This window comes from Carassius carassius, chromosome 15 (assembly GCF_963082965.1).
Source record: "Carassius carassius chromosome 15, fCarCar2.1, whole genome shotgun sequence".
NCBI classification, from domain to species: domain Eukaryota; kingdom Metazoa; phylum Chordata; class Actinopteri; order Cypriniformes; family Cyprinidae; genus Carassius; species Carassius carassius.
The window spans coordinates 26,463,312-26,490,676 of NC_081769.1; the positions used below are offsets into that span (position 1 = coordinate 26,463,312).

The 27,365-nt window shown below is 38.9% G+C and overlaps 1 protein-coding gene across 2 annotated transcripts in view; it reads left to right on the forward strand.

Annotated features, from left to right (window-relative positions):
- Positions 1 to 27,365, forward strand: part of tsnare1 (T-SNARE Domain Containing 1) — a 150,179-nt gene that overhangs the window by 14,975 nt on the left and 107,839 nt on the right. For both annotated transcript variants that reach the window (XM_059567091.1, XM_059567092.1), the window contains exon 2: positions 11,370 to 11,498. In XM_059567091.1, the coding sequence (XP_059423074.1) occupies positions 11,414 to 11,498 (85 nt within the window). In that variant the 5' untranslated portion in view covers positions 11,370 to 11,413. The remainder of the gene's footprint in view (positions 1 to 11,369; positions 11,499 to 27,365) is intronic.

Genomic DNA, 27,365 nt, shown 5'->3' on the forward strand with positions numbered 1-27,365 from the left:
CTATGGTCAGAACGGGAAAAGCTCCATCATATCAACTGCCTGGAAATGCTGGCAGTGGAGAACGCGCTGACGCGCTTTTGTCCAAATATCAAGGATCACCACGTCGTAGTCCGTTCGGACAACATGTCCGTGGTGTCCTAGATAAATCGCCAGGGCGGTCTCGGGTCCCGAAACCTGTACAGGCTGACGGAACGCCTCCTGATTTGGGCTCAACGCAACGTGCGCTCGCTGAGAGCAGTGCATGTGCCTGGACTGCAGAATCTGGGTCCAGACAGGCTGTCCAGAGGCAATGTCCCTACGGGCGAATGGTCTCTACACCCGCAAACAGTTCGGCTGTTGTGGGAGAGATTTGGCATGGCGGAGGTGGACCTCTTTGCGTCCCACGAAAACGCTCACTGCCCCGCGTTCTTTTCCAAGAACGAAAGCGCGCTGTCACGGAAATGGCCGTGCTGCCCGCTTTATGCGTTCCCTCCCGTCTCCCTCCTTCCGCAGGTGATAGAACGGGTGAGAGAAACGAGATGTTCAATACTGCTTGTGGCACCTCTTTGGAAGAACCAACCATGGTTCCCAGATTTGATGCAATTAGCAGATGTCGCCCCATGGCCTGCGAGATCTCCTCTCGCAGGCCAGGGGCTCGATTTGGCACCCTCAACCGGAGTTGTGGTCCCTCCATGTATGGGCACTCAACGGTTACCCGCTGATCTCGCAGTGGGAGTGCTAAATACCATCACTCAGGCTAGAGCTCCGTCGACACGACGTCTGTATGCCTCGAAGTGGTCGGTGTTCTCCAGCTGGTGCACAGCTCGAGGTTATTCACCCCTTAGTTGTGAGGTGACGGAGCTCCTCTCCTTCCTACAGGAGCTGTTGGATAAGGGCAGAGCCCCATCCACGCTCAAAGTTTATGTGGCGGCCATCGCGGCGTTTTCTGAAACGGCGTCCGGTCAGTCAATAGGAAGGAACGATTTAGTCATCCGGTTCCTCAGAGGAGCTAGGAGGCTGAATCCTCCCAGACCTCCGTCAGTCCCTATGTGGGACCTCGCGGCGGTTTTGGAGGCCTTGAAGGGTCCCCCTTTTGAGCCTATCCAATCTGTTAGCCTTCAGCATCTGTCGTTCAAGACAGTATTCTTGTTGGCTCTCGCTTCTGTGAAGCGTGTGGGTGATTTGCACGCGCTCTCGGTGAGCCAGTCGTGCTTGGAGTTTGGGCCCAATGACTCAAGGGTCATACTCAAACCTAGGCACGGTTATGTGCCGAAATCCCTCAACACACCGTTTCGGGCTCAGGTTATTGCCCTGTCTGCCCTGCCGGTGTCAGGGGAGGATGGAGACTCGAGTCTTCTTTGCCCTGTCAGGGTTTTAAGAGCTTATGTGTCTCGCTCTGCTGCCTTTCGGCAGACGGAGCAGCTATTTGTCTCGTTCGGTGGACGTTCCAAAGGAATGGCTGTTTCGAGACAGACTCTATCCAGATGGATAGTTGACGCCATAGCGTTAGCTTACGCTTCCAGGGGCCTTCAGTGCCCGTTGGGCGTCAGAGCACACTCCACAAGAGGCGTCGCCTCGTCGTGGGCGTGGTCTACTGGGATCTCCTTGCAGGATATATGTATGGCGGCGGGTTGGGCTTCGCCGTCTACATTTATCAGGTTCTATAACCTGGAGGTTCCCGCCTTGCAAGCAAGGCTGCTGTCGGTATAGAAGAATCAGGGCCCTGAGGGGAATTCTGAATTCATGAGCGCTATGCGCTGCCGACTGTTATATGGGCAGTATTGCGTAAGACCCGCATTGCCACATTGGTCAGGCCTTGCCTCGGCTGTGTGATGTCATATTGCCGCATCTACGGATGCTGCTAGATATGGGACGGAGGGCTTTCCCCCTTTTCTGTCCCGGACTCTCTGTGAGTCCCTCAGGTGACTGTGCACTGTAAATCCTGGGCGTTGCTTCAGGTTTATTGGTGTGTGATCCCTGCGCGCACGGCGTTTTACATCTGGTTCCCGTAGCGTCTTAGCTAAGACGCAGTACGAGAGAGCTCTCGTAAGAGAACGTACTCGGTTACTAAACGTAACCTCGGTTCTCTCTAGAAGAGCGAACAAGTACTGCGTTCTCTGCCGTGCGTACGATTCACTCTGGTTCGCTTCGGCGATGAAATAAATCAGGTGAGTCAGCCTTTTTCGAGCTCCTTTTATAGGTTGGGCCACACCCGTTTCGGCGGGAAGTGGCAAGAAGGGCGCGAAGCGCCCTTATTGGTCTGATGTTGCATCAGCCTGCGCTCGATAGGCTGTGCAGTTGCCGCAGAACAAGCCAATGAGCGAGCGAGCCGTCTCGCCTATGGCTGTGTACTGCTGCAAATGCGCTTTACAAAAATACAAAATTAAGGATAATTTTTTGCTTCAGTATTTCGTGAAAAGAGACTTTTCCCGTAGCGTCTTAGCTAAGACGCAGTACTCGTTCGCTCTTCTAGAGAGAACCGAGGTTACGTTTAGTAACCGAGTACGTTTTTTAGCAGGGTTGTCTTGGTAATATTCGCATTTTAGGTGCTAAATATCACGTTATATGTATTGGGGTCACTTTCGACCCGCGGACATGAAAAACAACCACAGACTTGGCAACACTGGTTGGCATTTACTACACCGAGCCGTAATTCACTGACAATCTAAACAAAATCAATATTAAAATCGCAGGCGATTCTTTGTCGATTTTGAAAGCGATTTTGTGTTAGCTGTCCGTAGACTACGGCTCTGTGTAGTAACTGCCGCTCCACCTGAACCAGTGTTGCCAAGTCTGTGACTGTTTTTCATGTCCGCGGTTTGAAGCAACCCCAATACAATTAACTTGATATTTAGTCCCTAAAATGCGAATTTTACCAAGGCAACCCTTCCAAAAAATGTATATTTTAACCCTGGGAAGCAATTTTTATCGGGGAACCTCCTTCACGCGCGATTGGTCAGGATTTGTTGTGAAAACCTGGCAACCCTGATCTGAACGCACGTGCTGGAGAAATACTTCTAATCACAGGAGCATCTTTACTGATGAGATGCGCATGAAAATCGCATTCGATTTTTTGCACAGCCCTAATCTGTAGTCAATTACAAAGTGCAAAATAAGGGATGAGACAAATTTTCTGTGTTTCTGTGATACTCTTCATGTAAGTTGTATACTCCTTTACCAAAAAATAATAATAATAATAGCAGACACACTATTGCCATTTTTGAAAGACTCATAAGTGCTTTTTACTTTTCTTCGTGTGCCAAACAATGCAGCTATGAAGATAAGCACCTCTTGCATTAAAATAATAATAATAATAATAAAATCATTTTCCCATTGTACTATTTTCAAAGCCATGTATTTCCCAGACCTCTTGTTAATGCCTGATTACTTGGAAATTGTGTTGTGCTATCCTTAGATCTCTCAGCAGAGTCCTGTTAGGGAATTCTCAGTAAGCTACGAGCATGAGATAGTGGGAGAGATTATGTTTAACTCACATCCTCCCCCTCATCAGAAATAAGCTTGTTAGACTGGGTGTTTTAATGATGGAATTCCAAACTTGTTGTTCCACCAGCTCGTTTTGGTGTCTGGTTCGGAGGCAAATCATGAATGAAGACATGACCCGTTGTGCTCCTTGAATAATTGTGGAACAGTGAGTCATCAGCTTAGCCACTGCTTCCTTATTTTATCTAAAGGGAGCTTGTTAAGGACTTGAAAGAATGTATAAAAGCACCCACCTGTGAAACAAAGTTGACATCCCTCTACTTCCTTTCTGGTGGATGGCTTGATGTCTAAATGACGCTCATGGTGTGTGGTAGATGTGTGAGTGCTGTGAAGTGGCTGATGTGGTGTAAAAAGGGTGAATCACTCTCACTAGCTAACATGACTTAGGCTGCTACCCGTCGCCCGCATCAATGATGACCGCTCTATCCGATAGGGCTGGCTGGATGGAGGTTATTTTTGGGTGAAAACTTGGCAATTTATCTCAATAATGAGTTTTTCTTATTTGTGACAGGGCAATTGTACTGTCTCAATTTCGGTGGGTGTGTGTGGGGGTGAGTGCATGTGTCCTTCACTCTCTGCTTTCGGAACTGAATGTCAACTACATTTGAGCAAAGATTTTTGAAGGGGCAGCTTTAGAGATTTAAGCTTTTAAAATGTAAAGAGCAATCCCACTGTTTACATGGCTGACAAGAATACAGAGAGAAAGAGACAAATCACAGTGGAATAAAATCTGTTTCTCACATCATGTTGCTTTATAAGTAAGACTCCATAAGTTTAGGTAGCATACCTTTAAGGTGCTTATATGCAATTCAGGGTAAATAAGGTACGAAAGTGTACTTTTTAATAGGGTACCGCCCAATGAAAGCTTTTTATGTATTTTTTTTTTCTTCCTAAGAGTGTACAGATTTAGAGCAACATTACGGTAAATGGAACTGTATGTGTATGTGTTTCCTTTACGATCCCGTTAGCTTTTTTTAAATAGGACTGAAAGCCAAAATGAGGGCTTAAAATCAGCATGCAAGCATTTAACAACATAAAACACTTATATTAGATCATTTTGAATGGTTAGAATGAGCAACAGCTTTAATGAATTTAATGAATTAATGAATTTTATTTATTTATTTATTTCTTGACTGGGAAATAAATAAAAATTCTTTATTTTTCTTTATTACAGTTCTAAGATTCAATCTGGTTACATCTGGTGTTTACTGCTGTTTGTTGTGGAAAGAGTTGCCTTTGCTTCCATTTAACCATCTCTAAATTCATTTCACAGAATTCTTCAAATTTATTTAAACTCCCGTAGAATCTGTCTGGGCCTATTGCTGAGAAAGTCACGTCATACACGCACAACAATGTTACAAGAATACAAGAATGTTTTCGAATTGAAACACCTCACTACAAGAGATCATCTACAACATATATTAAATGTTTTTAAATCTACTTTTTTATTGATTTCCTACAAGCATTGCAGGCAATCATATTTTTATGAAAACATGAGAGCTTGTCTACCTTATTTAGCAATATAGAAGTAAGTTATTTTTTGTAAATGTGAAAGACTTGTGCTAAATTTGTTGCTATAGGTAAATAACTAGAAAAAGAAAGAGCGGTAAAGAGTAAGACTTGTTGCACTACAAATCAGTTTATCTATAATTATGACAATGGATCATAATAATATAAGAAAAAGTATTACGAGCTGTTTTGTACTGATTATTTATATATAAATATTTACTGTTTTAACAGTATTTTTGATTAAATAAATGCAGCCACGGTGACTGTAAAATACATGTTTTTTCACTAACCTACATTTTTGAATGGTAGTGTATTTAATGTACATTTAAAGTAACATTTAGGTCACAATTTGTACTTTATTATCTACAATATTAAAATGCCCATAGGTGACATATAATATATGCATCATATTTAAATCGGTTAACATCAATGATAACATTTTAGGGAAAGTAGTGCTTCAACTTATAATGCTTATGATATTTCAAAGCAGTCACCACTGTGCCACACCAGTAGTATTTAGTAAAAATAGCTTGTATCCTGAAAAGCAAAGCTATTTGTACAACAGCTGGGCATGCTACTGAAAAATCTAGCGGTCGAATCTGTTAGAAAATGCGGTCAATCCTAGGTGCTGGCTGAATGCAGCCATAGAGTATTGGGGCAGATTGAGAGTGACTGGTCTGACATCCTTAATGCCTGTAAATCACTCCGTAAAAATATGGATTACAGGCTTTGAGACTGTGCACCGCTGGTGTTTACGGACTCTATGAGTGGTATGGCACATGCACACTCACATAAAACACTCAGGTGGGCACACTGTTGCTGTGTGTGTGTGTGTGTGTGTGTGTGTGTGAGAGAGAGAGAGAGAGAGAAATAAGCAGGCCATGTGACAGCAGTGGCTGTGTGTCCTGAGTGTTCCGCTTTGTGACTGTGTGCTCTCGTGCTGTGCTAAGCCTCTCCGTGGTGATAATGGGAGATGGGGAGCGGAGTGAGGGGACAAATTCAGAATGAGAGGAAGTGATGAAGCATTCTGTCGGCCCCCTGTCGGCCCACAGTCCTGCATGGCCTCTGATGGCTGTATTTATTGCCCTTCCACTTCCACCTCCTCTATGATAACACGCATTGACAAACTCGCTGTCCCACACTTGCTCTCCACACACAAAAAGAGACCGAAAACACCTCAATGGCAGCTGTGGGATGACACACATGCCCCCCCTCCCTCCTTCCTGTCTCTGCTTCTTGCTTTCCAGTTTCACCTCAAATCACCTCTCAATGTTTCTTTCAAGGTCTGAATGCAGTGTGAGCCCCTGTTCCCTTTTGTGGATGTTCTTTTCTTTTCTTTTCAATAAGATGTTTATTCATTCAATAATACAGTATAGTGTTTTATACTCACAAGGTGGTCTACAAAACACTCAGGGCCAGATTTACTAAACGGGTCAAATTAGGATAGAGCACAATTTCATAAAAGTGCAGATGGGTGTGTAAATTCTGTGTGTGATTTACTAACAATGTGCACAGAATCTGCACATTTAAAAAAAAAAAAACAGACGCAGCTAGATCATTTTCATAATTCGGGCATTAAATAATGGCACAAATACCAGTAATTTGACGCAAACATTAGTAAATCGCTTAGCATGACTCATTTTAAAACTCTCCTCCGATAAGTTTTGCATCTGATATGGAAACTTCTACAAATACATATTCAGTAAGGTCAGGTGCAAATATAACCGTGTCCACACCTTTTCAGTGCTAATTCTTCACTGCACATTTTTGGAAAATTCTTATAGTACTATTTTAACACCAAAAGATGGTTTGCGCTGGTGCAAGCTGTTTGTAAATCTATCCTGGAGATTTGAAGTAAAAAAAAAAAAAAAAAAAAAAAAATTAAAAAAATTAAAAACAATTTTTTTTTCTTACTGCTGCTTTAGCCAACTCTAAATTGTTGTGCACCCACCAAATTGTGGCCAGTACATGACCTCAAATTTATCTCTTGCTCAAAAAAAAAAAAAAAAAGTAGTGTTTTTTATGTTGTTTGTGGACTGTCTATTGAAATAAAAGTATTATAACAGTACAGTAGTATTAAATTATTATAATTATAACAGCAGAATATTTGCATATGCTATCCATCAGATAACATTATCTATGTATATAGTACTTCTATGACTTTATTAGCAGGTTTCAGTACTAATAGTACTTGCTTCAAATATTTATAACATCCTGAAACATTGGGATTGATTACATTTCATAAATAGATTTGTGTCCTCTTGCCCCTTCCTGTCCAGTCACATGATTAGCAGAGGAACAGACAGCTGTCTAATTGTGAGTGACAGACTGATCAACCTAGGTTAATCAACCGCGGTGTTTCTTATATGAGTGACCTGTCAGTCCATCCAGTCATGATGGAAGTCTTTGTGACAGCAAAACCTGAGGCTGGAAATGTTTAACAGAACTAAATTGTTGTTTAATTACCATCTGAGAATTCACATGCATACATGCATACATATATATATATATATGTATTTATTATGTATTTATTTATTTATTTATTGTGAACTGTGCAATGCAAAGAAGCAAGTAAAAATATTTTTTAATTGAAAAATGAATAGTCAAAACAAAAATAGTCAAAATTAAATATCTCCCAGGATCTGAATAAGCATGAGCAAGAAGCAGCAAAACATTGCCTGGGCTCAAAATCAAGAAGCACAGAAATATTTTATTGCTGCCAAAAGTAATTAATCTTCCCGCTCTATGGAAATTAATCAGATTATTCGGCCACGTGGCCCGGGCAAATTTCATCTTCCATCAAATTCCTCCCGCAGGCTTGACCACCTCGCCCACCTTCAGTCTCTGCTTCAGAAACAATGCAATCTTTTTCAGCTGAGACATCTGTCATTATCTCCACAGGTCCTCACACTTTCTTCTGCACTTTTAGATTAACTTGCATATCCTGCCTGGATCTACAGAAATGCCTAATAATAAACTTTTAATAATATGAAATGTTTAAAACTTTACAAAGTTTTTAGTTTAAAGGCATAGTTCACTTCAAATTGGAAATTGTCATTTATTGTCCCTTATGTCGCAGCATACCGTATATCTTTCTTCCATGGAACAGAAAAGGTGGATTTTTGAATACATTGTCTTTTATTTTCAGTACAATGAAAGTGGGGTTTAGTGGCTGCCAAAAAAAAACACCTTAAAATTATCATACTTGTACTGTAAATGTGGTCCATTTTAGTCACATTTTGAAGCTATGAGGCATAAAAAAAACTGAAATTTAAGTTGTTATTCACTAAATTATTTAGAATTCATTTGGAGGTATGCACCCAATTTTTCTTGACTATTATTATTATAATTAGCATCTGTTTTAAATTAGTATGTACTGTATGTTGCACAGTATGTGTATGCTGAATTAGATTTGTACCACGTTTATCTACTTTATTTTATTATTATTATTATATATATATTTTTTAATTACATTTTATTTGTTGCTATAAAAAAATAAATAAATAAAAAATTGTGTAGGGACATAAATATGATTATTATAACAGCACCATATTTTATTTTATTGTATTTAATTTTTTTGTCTTTGTAATTGTGAAATTACTTTTATGTGATGCTGTAAAAACTGCCCTTTGAAGAGACAGAAAAGATTATTATTATTGTTGTTATTGTTAAAGGTGTTATTTACAACAGCAGCAACTACATTATTATTATTAACTCTGGACATTACGTTCAATATGCTCTAAATTAGACAGTCAGATGTGTGTGTGTGTGTGTGTGTGTGTGTGTGTGTGTGCTATACTGTTATTGTCACTAATATATTGTTTAATCACTTTTTTTTGGCTGTCTATTAATTTGCTTAAATTCGTTTAACTGAAACTTACAATTTTTTACATTTAGTTGATTCATCTACATGAACATTTCCATTTATTTTCATTTATTTGGTAAGCTATCCCTTTAATTCCATATCTTTGTAAAAATACAAGGATGGCAGCATGTGAAGTGTGATTTCTGTAGTCCCCATGCATGATGTAGATGATCACATTTGATGTTGTATTCGTGATATGACGGTACTGTAGGTGATTGCATTGAGCAGGTCTGCTATCTCACTGTGCATGCTGTGTTGAGGATGAGGGGGTCGACACACGCTTTCCCAATGCATACTTTAACCTTTTAACCATGTTACGCACCCCTCACAAAGTTATTATGAATGTTAGCAGCCAGTGCAGATGACTGAGTGGTTCGCAGGGACTGATTCATGGCATGAGTAGTGGAACTGTGTCACAAGGGGTTTAATTCATGCTCACACTTACACACATAAAGTACATGTCACTGTGGGGTGAAATCGTGCCACAGATGCCCCATATTAGTTCACACCTTCAGCACTTTGCTAATGAATGTATCTGACACAGTCCCAGTGCACTGATGAAGTAGCACATGCGCCTCTGTTAATTACGCACCAAGCCCCAAGAGTTTGATAGGTCACAGTTTAGAGGGGTCAGGACTGACTTCATTCAAGTAGATCTATCAGAAAGAGAATCAGAATCAGAAAAAGCTTTATTACCTAGTGTGTTCACACACACAAGTATTTTTTCTTGGTGTTAGGAGCTTCCAGCACAGAAACTACAAACAGAGTGCAGACATGCATAAAATGACAGACTACACAATAAATTATAAATAACAATAATAATAATAAAAATATACAGATAAAGGAAAAACGTCTATAGACAAAACTGTGAATGTGCATATGTGCTGTTTACAAATTTACAAAAAGGTTTAATGAGTTATTTACAGATGTGCAGTACTGAGGTGTGTTATGTGTTCAGGTGCGATATGGCCTGAGGGAAAAAATAATTTGTTGTGCCTGGCTGTTTTTGTGCACAGTGCTCTGTAGTGCCGGCCAGAGGGCAACTGTTCAAAGAGAGAGAGGGCTTCGTGAGAGGGGTTCAAAGTGATTTTCTTAGCCCATTTGCTCACTCTGGAGAGGTAAAGTTCTTAGAGGTTGGGTAGAGGGGCACCAGTAATCCTCTCAGCAGTCCTGACTGTCCGTTGTAATCTTCTGATGTCTGCTTTGGTAGCTGAACCAAAGAGTTATAGATAAACACAGGCAAGACTCAGTGATGGTTGAGTAGAACTGTTTCAGCAGCTCCTGTGGCAGGTTGAACTTGCTCAGCTGGCGGAGGAAATACAGCCTCTGCTGGGCCTTTTTCATAATGGAGTCCGCGTGATTGTCCCACATTTAGGTCCTGAGAGATAGTGTTGCCCAGGAACATGAATGACTCTACTGCAGTCACAGTGCTGCTCATGATGGTGACTGGGGAGAGTGCAGGGGGGTTCCTCCTGAAGTCCTCGATCATCTCCATAGTTTTGAGAGTTTAGTTCCCGGTTGTTAAGACTGCACCAGACAGGCATGATGGTATTGAAGGCTGAACTGAAGTCCACAAATAAGATCCTAGCGTAATTTTCAGTTTTGTCAAGGTGTTGCTTAATGTAATGCAGTCCCATGTTGACTGCGTTATCCACGGACCTGTTTGCACTGTATGCAAACTGGAGAGGATCCAGCAAGTGTCAGGTAGGCCAGGACCAGTCCCTCAAATGTCTTCACAGACATAAGAGCAACAGGTCTGTAGTCATTGAGTCCAGTGATCAGGGGCGCTGCATCATAGGCAGTCCTAATACCCCCCCCCCCTGAAAGTATATATTCCAGACTTTTCAAGGGCCCTCTCTTCCTTTGGGGCCCTGGTAATCAGTACTGGTTTTACCCAGTCTGACACCCCTGCCAGTGATTCAAGGGGTTTTTTGGGGACCGGAATGATTGTGGAGTGTTTGAAGCAGCAGGGAACTTCACTCAGTTCCAGTGATTTGTAGAAGATCTGTTTGAAGATGGGGCCAGTTGGTCAGCACAGACTTTAAGACAGGCAGGTGAAACGCCATCTGGGTGAAACCGCAACCTGAATGGGTTTCAGGCCCAGACATGTGGGTTTCATTTAATTGCATGTTTTTGACCTGAATGGTGTGTATTAAAGCATTCACTGTTTTTACATTACATTACTACTAAAAAAAAATATTTATTAATGATGATAATTTTATTATTATAATTAAGCATTTTTAATTAAACAAATTGCAATAAAAATAATAGTAATAGTAGTAGTATTTAGCTTCATTATGCATCAAACTTTGATTGGTCCATTGGTGTGCTGTCCAAAAAAAGTAAAGTACTATTCTCCCATGCTTCCATGCGTGTGTTGCCAATATATATATATATATATATATTGCTTAATTGATTTAAAAGACTTGATTTAAAAGATTTAACTTGGTCTTTCTCTTTTTATAATTATGGATATAACTATATGCATTATTTTTCTTTTTTTTTCCCTGTGCAGACTATTCCCATTTGGCTGCTCAAGAAAATATTGGAGGACCCAGAATGTCTTACGGATCCATTGATGCGGGATCTTTTGGAAGCAGAAATCCGTTTGGTGGGCCCACAAGGCAGGGATACCAGCCAGTAGGTAAAGACCCATTTTTGACACTCACAGGCATGAGTTCTCTCTATTTATCACCACCCATTCTTGAAAAAAATATTATAAATCATACAACAAATATTTTGGTACCTCTTCATTTATTAAACTATGGCATTGTGCATTCATTCCCTCTTCATAAATCATCATTGGATTAATAAGCCATATGGCTAATTTAGTACCGTTCTGCCTCGTCGGAGTTCTGATGTGTTTAGTAACAAGTAATACACATCTTGTATTAAACATTGTCTTCAATAATCAGTGGTAGAAGAATAGCTTGTTAGATCATTCAAAATGTTTGAGTATTTCACCAGCTCCATTAAATCAACAACAACTAAAAAAAGCTGCAGCTGAAAATATTACATTGCCAAAAGAAATTCGGAATACATTTCTGTTGTGGGTAGATTAAAACCATAAGCTTTAAAGTGTTCGTGAATGGCAGGTTTTAATATATACAGAACCTCAATTGACTTACACATAGTGATTAATATCAGAGCAGCATAATCAAGTACATGTTGGCTTATTTATTTTTAGTTTACTTTGTACACACACAATCTGGGTTGACCTTTCTTTGATTTTGATTTTAGGACTTTGATGAAAGGTTTTGATCCACTTCAGATGTTGACTACTATATGTGTGTGTGTGTGTGTGTGTGTGTGTATATATATATATATATATATATATATATATATATATATATATATATATATATAATTCATGAACTTACTCCATAGCAGCTCTATACAGGTGGAGTTGGGGAAGGTGGAGGCTATCTGAATCATGCTGCAGCTGCTACAGCTAGCACTAGCTGATCATTTGAATCTTAAGCAGCAAGCTCATTGGCTGCTGATGCGGAAAAAAAAACTATCAGCTGCGCAATGTGAATAATGAAGTCATTATTTCAGACTGAGTCGGCTTGCGCTTTCTAGGGTTTCATGATAGAACTTTATGATATTGTGAACACGTTCCTGCCTTAAAGGAATAAATCACCCAAAAATTCAAATTTACTCACCTTCAGGCCATCCAAGATCATCAGAGCAGATATGGAGAAATCACTTGCTCACCAATGGATCCTCTGCCGTGAATGGGTGCCGTCAGAATGAGAGTCCAAACTGCTGATTAAAAACATCACCATAGTCCACAAGTAACCAACACAACTCCAACTGATTAATGTCTTGTAGTATTGGGACAGTAAAGACAAAATTGCTTTCTCTGCTGTGGAGTCAAGACATTGGCAAATATGATTAAAGGATGAATATGCGACAAAACTACAGAATGTCACATTTTATTATTAGGTATTTTGACACATACATGTTTTACCAAATAAAAAGGACAACACTTTTAGAGTTCATCCAACTATTTGATGTGAGCATACGTATTGGAACAGTTGAATTTAAGGCAGATGTAAAAGATTAAAAGCTAATATTTAGTTGCAGATCCCTTGCATGCAATCAGAGCAGTGAGTCTGCAACCCATAGACATCACCAGACTCTTGGTCTTATGATTTAAAATGCTTTTCCCCTGCCTTTAATGCAGACAATTCTAATAGTTGCTTGTTTTGGGGCGTTTCTGTCTTTAGTCTCCTGTTCAGCTGGTGAAATTAATGTTCAGTTGGATTTCAATCTGGAGATTGATTTGGGAAATCTAAGACTTTACATTTCTTTGCCCTGATATTGTCCTTGACTGAGCTGGCAGGGTGTTTTGGTCATTGTCCTGATCCAATATAATAATAATCCAATATAAATAATATTATTTTGTACCCTTCCATATTCATTCCGTTACTGCCATCATACATTAAGTCATCATTAAAATTAAGAGGTCCTGTTCTTGAGACAGCCATGCATGCCCATGCCATGACACCACCTCCACAAAGCTTTACAGATGAGGTTGTATGCTTAGGATCATTTGCAGTTCCCTTTTTTCGCCACACTTTTGCCTTCCAATCACTTAGATAAAGGTTCATCTTTGTCTCATTGGTCCATCAACTCAGTTCCAAAACTCTACTGGCTCACATTTGTAAAGAATCTTGCTTTTCTATGTTTGGTGCTGATCAGAGGTTTGCATCTTGCTGTGTAGCTTCTGTAATTCTGTATCAAATTCTCCTGCGGACTGTAGATTGACAGTGCATCACCCCTGCTTTCCGGAGGATGTTGGTGATTTTACAGACATGTATTCTAGGGTCCATTTTCACAGGTTTTATGATTTGTCTGTCATCAACCACTGTTGTTTTTCTCAGCCGATCAGGTCGTCGTTGGTTGCTGATGTCGCCGGTAGTTTTCAAACTCTTGAATTCTCCATGCCCTTTGTTTTTCCTATAGTTCTAAATTACTTCCTCTTTTCTTTAGCATCCAAATTGCTTGCTTTTCTTTCAGAGTCGGCTTCCTCGTCTTCATCCTGGTTTGTGTGTCATCATTGAATGCAAGAATTAGAATGCAGAAGCAATGGATATAACTGATAAGACACATTCCCTGCTTTTAATATCTGAAGAATTAATGTAACCGCACACATGCTGAACACTTAGAAAAAGACCTGTAAGGCAACTGTTCCAGTACTTTAGCTCACATCAGATAGGGAGATGAAACTCTAAAAGTGCTGATCTTCTTATCTGGTAAAACATCTTTGTGTTGAATCACCCAATAATAAAAAGACATTCTGTAGTTTTGTCTCATATTTATCTTTTAATCATATTTACAGATTTCTTGACTCCACAGCAAACAGAACAATTTTGTCTTTACTGTTCCAATACTTATGGAGGGCACTGTATGTGTTTCTAAGAAACAAATCCATTTGAATTTTAAATCATTGCTTCTAAACAAAATACAAGTCCATTATCCATAATAACTCTTTATGTTCCTGTTCCAGATCTGTTCTGATAAAGAGCTTATTGATAGAGCGAGAGAGAGAGAGAGAGAGAGAGAGAGAGATTTTTTTATGGAACTGTAGTGAGCATAAGAGACTTTAAAAAAACACAAAGGAACAACAGCTATGCACAGAAAACATACACACACACACACATATAAAATTTTTATAAAAAAAAAAAACCCTAACCAATGCTGCTACTTAAAAGCAAGAAAATCTGTTGCACATTATGCCTTCTTGTGTTTGTTGTGTAAAACAGATAATGGCGTGCATCATAGTTCATGTCTCATAATTGTGAATTTAAGCGACATATTCAGTTCACATGAATTAATTTGCATGAATACAATATGTTTTACAGGAAGACGTTGGTATGAAAGTGAGGAGTTGAAATGTCAGTCTAACAGCATGCGCCTTTTGTTGGCTGTGTATTTGTTAAGTAGAGTTTATGTTTTTATCAGAGCCGTGCAGGAGAAAGGACTGTGACAAATGTAAGAGAACACCTTAAGAAAGGAAAACAACATCTTCCTCGCACAGAACCTTTCACAATCAAAACATGCAAAAGCAAATAATGTCTTCTTTTCACACAGCATGACCTCAGTAAATCACACATTGTGAGATCTCTCTCTCAGTTTGAGCGCTCGTCTGCTGCCGCTCCCACAGGACAACAGCGAGAGAGCGAGACAGTTTGAGCTGTAAGAGACAGGGCTTTGATCACAGGCAGACCTGCGTTCAGGAGACTGTCAGCTTTGCTGTGTTTTGGCTCCTGCATCAGGCCGGCTGAAGAGGGGCTCAGGCGATGATCAAAGCCAGGGTTAAGTCTCTAATGGAGTTGTCAGTCGAGCTAATCTTTCCCCACCTCTCCCCCGCCAAACCTTTAAACTCCCCTCCAGCATCATATGCATTTCTCTGCTGTTCTCTCTCTTCCTCTAACACTCGCTGTTTCTCCATCACTTCATTTACCGCTGCTGTTCTCCTTCTTTATCCTGTCCGTCTTCAGTCTCTTCCAGCTAAGCAGCACCAATGCTCTCTTGTGTTTTCTTTTCATCTGTTGCTTTGTTTTCTTCCTTCCTTCTTTCCTTTTCTTCTGACTTCCTTGCTTCTTCTCTTCCTTCCTTCTTTCCTCTTCTGTCTGTCTTTCTACCATCACTCCATCAAGACTTCCTTCCCACATGGAAACTTCCTTTGCTTGCTTCTGATCTTCTTTGCTTATTCATTTTTCCTTCTTTCTACCACCAGTTCCTTCCTCTCACACTTTCTTTTCCTTCCTTTCTTTCTTTTTTTTCTGCCATCGTTCTGCCATCATTGTTTCTTCCTTTCTGCCATCCCATTCTCACTTTCATTTCATTTTCCTTCCTTACTTCAATCATTCCTGCCCACCTCCAGGCGCTGTCACAGCACAGCCTGATCATATCTGCTCCTGTCATGGTCTTTTTCTTTTTCTTTTCTTTTTTTAGTAATGGTTAACTGCATTGTTGTCTCTCTCCTACCTCACAGCACACAGGAAACAGGCTCTTGTCATGAGATGACCGTCTGAGTAGAGCCCAGCACATGTGGTTAGTCTGTGTCTGGAAGAGGCTTCTGCCTCTGCTGTGTTCATTAGGGAGGTTTGCGGGGTGGGTCTGTCAGTGTGGAGAGACTAATGAAGGGACACTGAAACACCAGCAGGTACCGCACAGCCGTCATGAGCGGCCAAACCCGGGGCGTGCTCTCCGTCCATGCTGTAACGATCCAAACAGAAGGACGAAATGAGCTCAGGTGCCGTGCCTCATTCAGAGAGAGAGAAGTGGAACAAACAGCATGACACCACACACACAGAGCTACAAAACACGGCCTGATTGTCTGCTTATTCTATGCCATGCAGTGGGTGTGTTTGTCATATCCGTTTTTCAGGGATCTTTGGCATTGTGAGTCTGGGTTTTACATGTAAGTCCAATTACTGCACTTTTGTCTCATTTTCAGAATTGCAACCCTCTTCAACTTCTCCAAGTCCAATTTCATGTAAACCAGTATGATTGTCTGTAACCATATTGCATGTTACAGAGACAAAATGTCAAACGCAGATTAACTAAGGAATAAAGATCCCTTTGCTCACATAAGTAATCAAGCATTCCGTGATTACCTAGAAAGGCCACGTCGTGCATCAATGTCTTGATTGCGCTGTAATTGGTGGGCTTGAGGAGGTGGGGGACTTTAAGTACATTTCGGTATGGATTGTGAGATTACATCAGTGCAATGAGAGCAAATTTCATAACGTTTAGTGACAAGTTAAGTGCTGAGAAAGACTGGAAATGTCAAACATTATGTGTTAAATACGCATTAACATACTTGAGCCTGGTTGCGCTTTGTCTTGTAAAATTAGCAAAATGTCTGTCCTTGAGTTGGAGTCCAAGCTGAATAAACCAAACCTAATTGGGTACATTATGGATTTTTCTGGACCAAAAAGGTCTCAAATGCTTGGAAAGCACATTCACATTTATTTTAATGGACGTTTCATTGTATATTGAATTACATATTACTTGAACAGCAGTTAAAATAGGTGCATAATTGTCATTGTGGCATAGACCTATATGGCATAAACAAATCTGAATATCATCTTACCTGCACTTATTTTCTCGTGGAGAGAATTGATTGACTAAAGTATCTGTGCATATTCTACATTCCCTTAACTCAGTGACCTTCTTTGTGTGTTCTTCTATGACTGAAACTTCAAAGTACTTGTAGTTATCTCATGAAGAACCCAGCTTTAAATTTGAGTTTCGCTTTCCAGAGAGAACCGCAAAGTTATCTTCACAGATTAGAGTAGTTGCCTTGTCCCAAAATCCCCACAGCTAAAGATTCTATATGTGTGGGGTGTACAAGTGTGTGTGTATTTGCAGAAGAATATTCTAAGGAGGGTGCAAAGCACTGCCAGAACCTACCAATGCACTCACTGGATCTGCTCATGCTGTGCTCACAATCTAAAACACACAGTGACTTCTGGTGTTGATGACAGCAAATAAACATGCGTGCAATAAGCAGTGCACTTCAGGCTGGGGGTCTTTTTAAAAAGCAATCAACTAAACGGAGCATATTTAGCAGTACTAAAACTTCCTGTAGTGTGCATGGAGCCTTTTTACTCTGGGGAAAAAATAATTTCCTTAATCCGTGTATTTGTCATCATCTCCATCCTTAAAACAACATAAATTTACTTGAGTAGCAAGGTATTAAGGCTTATTTTCAGAAAATATATATTGAATTATATTTATTAGTTTTTTGTTTTTGTTCTTGCCCCAGTGGCAAAGTGTTGTAGTTTTAGGTTAAATGTAACGAATTTTAAAAAGCCTGTGCTTAAAAAATATATAAAAAAAGTAAACTTTTTGGCAAAGTGCCAAAAAAAAAAAAAACATAACTCAATATACACTGCCATTCAAAAGTTTGGTGCCAGTATACATTATAATTTTTTTTTTTAAAGAAATAACTTTTACATCAATATTAATGCTTAAAGGGTAACTCAAACCACAAAATGAACATTTTGTCATTAATCACTTGCCCCAATGTCGTTCCAAACCCATAAAAGTTCTGTTCGTCTTCGGAATACAATTTAAGATATACTGGTTGAAAACCTGGAGGCTTGAGACTGTCCCATAGACTGCCAAGTAAATAACACTGTCAAGGTCCATAAAAGGTATGAAAAGTTGGAGTCGGAGGACACAGAAGAGCACACGCAGCACGGCTGACCGTTGACAGACCGTTGACAAAGGAATTATTGAATAAAGTTTTTTTTTTTTTGCTTATAAAAGTGTTCCCATTGCTTCATATAACCCAGATTGCACGTCTGATGGCAGATGGAGTATTCTGACGACAACTTTTCATACCTTTTATGGACCTTGACAATTTTATTTACTTGGCAGTCTATGGGACAGTCTCAAGCCTCCAGGTTTTCATCCAAAATATCTTAATTTGAGTTCCAAAGACGAACAGAGCTTTTACAGGTTTGGAACGACATGGGGGAAAGTAATTAATGACAAAATTTTCATTTTGTGGCGGAGTAACCCTTTAAACTAACTTTTATACAGCAACAGCATTAAATTAATCCTAAGTGATAGTTAAGACTTCTACATTATTGCAGAATATTCAAATAATCTCAATTAAATGCTGTTCTGTTCAAAATTTCTAATCATAAAAGAATCCTGGATTTTTCTTCTTCTTTTTTTACAGTATCATGGTATCATTAATTCATTAATTCATTCTTTCATGCAATGTCATTAGAACATTCTATTTATGCTGCTCTAACATACATACAAGTGATACTGCTATACACCGTTCTCAAATTTACAGAAATCATACTGCTCCATGCTATGATTAGGAATTCAGAATCTAGTATTTAAGATAGTCATGTGATTGTGTAATGCAAAGAATGTGTAACATCCTGAACCAGGAAAACACCTAACTTCATGATGCTTTCTAATAATAACTGAATTATGATTACAGCAATTTTTGACTAAAACTATTATGTCAGTCCTTGAAGCACTCACACATGCATTGCATTCCTTAGTGAGTCATTGTGCGACAGGCCTGGTGCTTGCACTGCGGGGATAAGGACCCGTCTCACACTGTATCACACATATTGTCTGACAGCCATCTCTGGCCTGTAAACCCCTCTCTCCCTAGGCTCATCTCAACTTTTTTTTTACCCTCTGTCACAGCTTTCCGGCAGTACATGGGATTACATTCTAGTGTTTGTGTTTGCGTATTTCTGATAGTGTGTTTGTGAGAGAGAGAGAGAGAGAGAGAGAGAGAGAGAAAGAGAGCGAGAGAGACACATGCTGACCTCATGCATAACAAGAAGAAAGCTTTTGATTAAGTCATTTCTTGATTTGAGAGTATAATTGAACACCCTGCAGAATCTGCATTTGCAGCCTCGCCGAACAATTCAGAAAGGGCAGAAGTTAATTTGTCCTGTGTCCCAGATATTTAAGATCAATTTTTTCACCACAGACTAGAGAAAGTGCGTTGTGTTTTTTTTTTGTCTCTGTTTATTTCTCAAACCCTAGAATGTACTTTCTGAGGTCTCCTAATCTCCATTACTTTCCTTCATAGATTATTCTCGGCCCCGTCTGATTTTGACTCCACGTTTCTATTATGATTTAGAAAAAAAAGAGTTGAAATAGATATTATAGATAATTGGATTTCCATTTCCAGAAATAATTATCAGCTTCAAAAGATTAATCTAAGCTTGCCTCAGGTTTTAGGATTTAGTTCTGTTTTAAATTAAATGTCAGAGCTATTTCCATGACACTTGGTGTGTCTTGTTTTTTGTTGATTGTGCACTATTTATGCCAAAACTAAATGATAATAATGGATCACAATTAAGTATGCAAATATTACAAACAATTGTTATATTGTAATATAATATAATATAATATATATATATATATATATATATATATATATATATATATATATATATATATATATATATATATATATATATAGGTTGTTTTATTTATTTAATAACTTAATTTTCCACATAGCATTGAATGATTTACTTTAGTAATCAATTTGTGTTCTTATTTTCCTGTATTTAAATTGTTAGGTATTCTAGTTTCAGATTAAATGGAACAACTAGAATGATCATTGACTGTGGCACAGAAACAAAGCAAACAAACAGCAAATTGATAAGTAGCACCATATGGTGATAGAAAAAAAATGTCAGAGAATCCCAACGCAATAAGTGTGTGTGATGGGAGTTTAGCTGAATCTAGGTCTTATGAAAGGTTGAGAGCGAATCCTGCTGGGTCTTCTCACATGAATACAGAGGTAGTGCCCTTGTGTTTCCCACTTCTTAGCCCACACCTACTGTATATGGAGGGATACTGCTTAATGCAGAGTGGAATGAATATGGAACATCCATCTATCACAGTGATGGAGGAGAGAGTATGAGAGGTGTGCGCATAGCTGGAGGCCAGTGGAGACAACAGTAAGGGCACAAAAGGTTGTTTCCCTGAAAAATGATCCACTGAGAACGGCTTATCACCTTTGTACTGCATGCACAAACGCATAAACACAAACACATCTGGCTGGAAGCAGTCAAATAGATAATGTCATACGCTTCTCACTGTCATGTAAAATTAACACACTAGATATATATTTTTTATTTTTAATCTGCTCATGTAAAACTATTAGTCACATGGATCCCCATTTCCTTGCTCTTGAACTGGTTAATAAAATAATTTATCATGTTTTAGCATTGAGAACATTTCAGTGATGATCAATGTTTATTGACGTTGCCTACTGTATACAATCAGCTCATAGTTACAGCCAAAAACCTGTCCTGTACTGGAGCTTTGGTTTACTATGAAACATTCTTAAAGGGAAAGTTCTCCTAAAAATGAAAATTTGCTAAAATAAATAAATAAATATATATATATATATATATATATATATATATATATATATATATATATATATATATATATATATATATATATATACAGTGTTGGGGAGTAACTAGTTACATGTAACGGCGTTACGTAATTTAATTACAAAATTATTGTAACTGTAATTAGTTACAGTTACTAAGAAAAAATGAGTAATTAAATTACAGTTACTTATGAAATTTTTTACGATTACAAAGGGGATTACATTTGAATATTTACACACATCCACATACAGATTTAACTGATTTCTTTCCCAAATTGCACTGACTATTCTGAGACATACGCCCTAATAATTTCCGGGATGCGGAAATAAAGTCTGGTTCGTAGAATCCAGTCATAAAAACGGAATGCCTAACGCGGACGGAATATGCCACATTTTGGATGACTAAATCAAAAGTAGGTCAGTACACTTGAATCAAAACATGACATCGACTAGTGTCTGTGAATATTAAGCCCCAAAAATGCAATATATGACTTGCACATTCTGCGTGTCTGTGGAAATCAGGCGCGGACTGGACACCGGGAGAACCGGGACAATTTCGGTGGCCTGGCAGCCGATTTTGCCCCTCTATTTAATATCATTATTGTATAATTGCACGCCGAATGTACTAAAGCGATCATTTGCGAATCCGCCATTTGATAATTAAATCTAATAAGTCATGAAGTGTTAGTCATGACTCGCGCGCTCTCCGCGCCTCCGCCAAACGCTTTGGATCAACTCAGAGTAATCAATGCGAGAGAGAGAGAGAGAGAGAGAGAGAGAGAGAGAGGGAGGGAGAGAGAGAGGGAGAGGGAGAGAGAGAGAGAGAGAGAGAGAGGGAGGGAGAGAGAGAGAGAGAGAGAGAGAGAGAGAGAGAGAGAGAGAGCGAGAGGGGAGAGAGAGAGAGAGAGAGGGAGAGGGGAGAGGGGAGAGAGAGGAGAGAGAGAGAGAGAGAGAGAGAGAGAGAGAGAGAGATGGAGAGAGAGAGAGAGAGAGATGGAGAGAGAGAGAGAGAGAGAGAGAGAGAGGCTTAACAAACCTTTATTTTATCACAATTATTCCATCAAAAATTACACTGAAATACAGAAACCATCACATTATAAACTTTCTCTACATTAAAAATATAAAATCAGCACTTCATCTACAATTTCACACAAAACTTTTCCCACAGTCCAAACAGTTGAAAATTCTAACACATTATTTACCATTTTAAAATATGAAAACTCAACTTTAATTCGAGCGGCAACCAACCCTTTCAGAACGCACTCTGCATCGACTGAACCAGAACCTAATCATTTGTTCTTCCTTGTTTTCCATATTGCTAACTTTGCTGATCCCAATAAATAATTTAATAAACACAATTTCCTTCGTTCTTGATAATTATATTTCATACTGCTAATAGAATTTTTATAAGAAAATTCTACACCAAAGCCTTCAAACCAACTTTTTAAAATACGAAAAAGACCTCCTAACCTCTTACATTGAATAAATAAATGATCCACAGTTTCTTCTATTCCACAGAAAGGACCATTTTTCCCAACTGCTGAATTCAGGTGCGCCACGTGTCTGTTCGTAGCTATAATACCATGAATTAGCCGCCACTGTAAATCTGCTGTACGTTTCTCTATAGGAGATTTGTACAGAGATCTCCAGCAGCCACCAAAGTCTGGCCCAAACAATTCTGACCACCTCCAAGTCTTGACTTTTTCCAGAACACGCCAGTGATACATTTTGACACACACAGAATAAAGTGCTTTTTTGCTAATGTCCTGAAACGCCCCCAATTCAGGTGTTTTAAAAGACAAAATCATGCCGCTATCTTCCTTAAACTCCTCCAATGCCGCTGCAGACACAAAAATCAATGGAAACACACAGTTTTTCTCCTCCTCTTGCTCTTGTTGAAGCCCTAACGCTTCTCTGCAGACTCCTGGTAAAGCTGCATTCACTTCCTTCAGCACCTGAGACACAACGCGCCTAGAATGTATTCCAGTGTTCTTCTGCAATGTTTCCTCAGTTTTCCATCCGTTTGCATCTCTAAGATTCTTAAGTTTAGTACATCCAGCTCTAATCAGACAGTTCCTCAAACTTTCTGAAGACAAACATTTGGCCTGAATAAATGGATTATGAAGCAACGGTTCCTCCAGAATCCATTCTTGTAAATGTTCAACTCCTCTGCTTACAGAAAAAGTCATTTTCCACGCTTGTAGCATGGAGCGATAGAAAGAAGTCAGATTGCTCAAATCCAGTTCATTAGTATGAATTAAAAACAACTGTTTATCGTATCCAAGACATGATGTACTCCTCAGCAAAACACACGCTACCTTACTCCACTCGATGTCTTCTACATACAACAGTCTCTGTAAAGCTTGTAAACGAAAAGTATTGATCCGACTTCTGATATCCACAAGGCCTTGTCCTCCTTCTTGGGTTGACAAATACAGAGCAGGCCCAGGAATCCAGTGCTGGCCTGACCAGAAGAAATCCACCAACTTTCTCTGTATATCCTTGATCAATTTATCAGGTGGCTCTAGCACATTCAGCTTGTGCCACAGCATGGATGCAGCCAGATTGTTTATAACCAGGACTCTACCCCTATAGGATAGTTCAGGTAATAGCCAATTCCATTTAGACAACTTAGCTAACACCTTATTCAGCATCCCCTTCCAGTTCTTTTTCCTATAATTTTCTGAACCCAAGAAGACGCCTAAGACTTTAATGCCTTCTGTTCCCCACTTCAATCCTCCTGGAATGTGAGGTATCCCACCATTCCTCCATTCACCCATAATAAACCCCCTCACTTTTTCCCCAGTTTACTTTTGCAGAAGAAGCCTTTTCAAATAGAGTTAGACTCTTACAAATTTCTTGCATATCTTCTTGACCAGTTACAAACACAGTTATATCATCTGCATATGCGGACACAGAACATTTCACATTTTCTGCAACATAAAAACCTTTCAAATGACTTCTTAAATGACATAATAGAGGTTCAATTACTAAGCTATATAACTGCCCTGAAAGAGGACACCCCTGTCTAATGCCTCTTTTAACAGCTACTGGGCTACTCAATCCCCCACCTCCTGTCTTGATTAAAACTGATGCATTATTATACAACAACTTTATCCAAGCAACAATATTATTCCCAAACCCAAAAGCTTCTAAAACCTCAAAAAGATATATATGTCCCACACGATCAAAGGCTTTTTCCTGATCAATAGATAAAAACCCGACATCACAATTATTATTCATCGAAAAATCTATAACATCTCTCATTAAAAACAAATTATCCATAATTGTACGACCTGGAATACAATATGTTTGTTCCTTCTTCACCACACTATGTAAATGTTTCTTCAGCCTATTGGCTAAACATTTAGATATTATTTTATAATCTAAACACATTAAAGAAACTGGTCTCCAATTTTTTAACAAACCCAGATCTCCTTTTTTTGGAATTAGAGATAACACCGCCCTTTGACAGCTACTTGGAAGTATTCCTCTCACAAAACATTCACAGACTACTTCATGAAAGTCTCTGCCTAAAATGCTCCAGAAGTTCTTGTAAAATTCTGCTGGTAGGCCATCAATTCCTGGTGCTCGACTTGTAGAGAGTTGTTGAACTGCTTCAGAGAGTTCATTAAATGAAATCATCTGTTCAAGCTCTTCTTTGTCCATATCATTCAGCTTAGGTAACCCTTGCAACAGTTGATCCATACTTCCAGAAACACAGTCAGTAGGTCCAAATAAATCAGTGTAAAAGTCCATAGCCATTTTTCTAATTTCCAATGGATTTGAAGTCAATGTCCCATTCTCACAACGCAAACAGTGCAAAATTTTCTCTTGTGCAACTTTTCTTTCTAAATTAAAAAAATAAGAAGTAGGAGAATCAGTTTCTTTAATAGACATTATCCTTGCTCTAATCAAAGCACCCTTTACTCTTTCCTCCAAAAAAACCTTCAAATCCATTTTCTTATTCTTTAATTCCTTACTTAGTCCTTCATTCTTAGCATCAATCAAATGTTCCATATCATAAATATCGTTCTCCAATTGCTTTATTTTCCTTTTTATATGTACCGTTGAATTATAAGAATACTGCTGACAAAACACCCTGATCTGTGTTTTCCCAACCTCCCACCATTGAGTCAAATTTTCAAAGCCACTCTTATTCAATTTTCACATTTCCCAAAAGAACCTGAACTTCTCACAGAAGGAATTATCCCTGCAATAATTTAACATTAAAATGCCAATAATACTGTGGACGCTGTACTATATTAATATTAAAATCAATGGTAACAACATGATGATTAGAAAAACCATAAGGAAAAATATTTGCATTCATGATTCTGTTGTTTTCTTTTTTACTAACATATAATCTGTCTAATCTTGCACCAGTAAACAGAGGAATCTAACATCTTGATCCATGTATACTGTTTAACCATCTGATTCTATCCCTCCACACATCCATTAACTCAAACTCTTTAGTTAAACTGAGAAGTACATGGCTTGACTGTGGGTGAGTTTCTTCTCCATTTCGGTCTAATAAGAAATGTGTAGTACAATTCCAATCTCCACCCATTATCACACAGATATCATCATTTTGTTGTCTTAATGTGTCTTGTAACTTTTTAAAAAGCTCTATACGATCTGGTCCTTCATTAGGAGCATAAACATTAACGAATAAACATACAATCCCCTTAATTTCTGCTTTAACTATTAAAACTCTACCCTTTTCTAATTCTATAGTAGACAAAATATTTAAATCCATATTTTTTGAAAAAAGAATAGCCACCCCCGCACTTATATTTGATCCATGACTAATGAAACACTTCCCATCCCACCATCTATGCCATTCACCTCATTATCACAATCTGTATGTGTTTCTTGTAAATAAGTAATGTTTATATTTTTTAATTTAATTATTTCAGCAACCATTGCTCTCTTGCTTCTGTCTCTTCCTCCATTAATATTTAAGGAGCCCACTCTTATAATCTCCATAAGAGGACTAAGAAAGAAAGAAAGAAGAGACAGACAGAAAAGGAAAGTGTTAAAGTCACCTTATGTGAAGTGCAACTCATTTGGGCCAAATATTAAATTTACGTTTTGCATGACTTTTCCCTCTTCTTATCTTTGAAAGTATCTTTTTTAACCGAAATCTTTTCCTCTGACTCAGACCTTCTTCTCCAACCCTCTTCTGCCAAAAAAGAACTGAAGTTTCAACTTTTTCACATCAGGAAAAAAATTCCTTACATCAACTGTTTTTCAAACGTTTCATCCATAAATTCGTTTAACTCTTCCAACGAATATACTTGTTCACTTGTGATTTGTGAGAAATTAGATACATCTGAACAATCAGACAGAACACTTTCATCATCGTTACCATCCTCATTACCCACTTCCTTATCAGATCCCAGCACTATCTTTGATATAAAAAAATCACCACCACTTACAGTCTTTGATTCTACTCCACTTTTACTTTCAATTAACTCATCCACTGCTTCAGTTTGCTGTAAAACTCCTCCATCAGTTACAACAGACTTACCATTTACAATTTCAACATTTTCCTGAAATTGAACATTACCAGAACAATTTCCATTCTGATTTTCGCTACCTGAAAATTTATCATCAGAAAAAAGTCCTTCTTGTTGGTAACTTCCTCCAATCTCATCTCCTTTCTCAATATTTAGCGACTTAGCTTCCCCACTATTATTTCCTTCCAACACTGGATTATTTGTTCTCTCACCCGAAACACCACTCGGGCCAGCCTCATTGCCTTCTTCGTTTCTGAAAGGGCACGACAATTTCACGTGTCCAACTGAGTTTGCATTCATAGCATCTCATTTCTCAGCGCTAGCATACACCATATACGACTTACCATCAAAAATGCACCTAAATGAAACATTTAAATTCGGTGAATTCAAAAACATATACACATGTCGTCTAAACGACAACACATGTTTCAAAGCCGCATTCTTGCATCAAGCGGGACCATTTTAATTGCACTTGCGAACTTCCCAAACGTGAAAGTTCCCTTTCTATATCCGCATAGGGAATGAACGGCGGAACATTAGAAATCGTTACCCTTGTTGTTGGAGAAACCAAGGGTTGTACTGGAATAAAATTCCCACTTACCGAAATTCCACTTTCAACCAAACGATTAACGAGTAGTTCGTCCTTCAGGAAAACCACAACGGCCTTATTCATCCGAGAAGCCGATACAATATTTCCATGTCCCACTCGTTCTCCTACATCCACTAGTACATCCTCAACCGCAACTCCCGCGTTAGTAACACATCTAACCCCGTGTCTGAGTGATAGGGATGACACCTCTACTCTCAGGTGAGACGCCATCCGCCCAAACACGAGGCCAGGTACCAGAATTACAACGAGCTGAGAGTTAGATTCAAACTAATTACAAAATCTCTTTTAGGTGCAATTTAAAGAAAACTGAAACAAAGATATCAAGAAAAAGAAAGCAATTTTTTTTTTTTTTTTTTTTTTTTTTAATTCTCACCACCACCTAACCCCCTTGTGCTAACTCCCACTTCCCAGCATGCAAAGCGAGAGACAGAGAGAGAGAGAGAGAGAGAGAGAGAGACAGAGAGA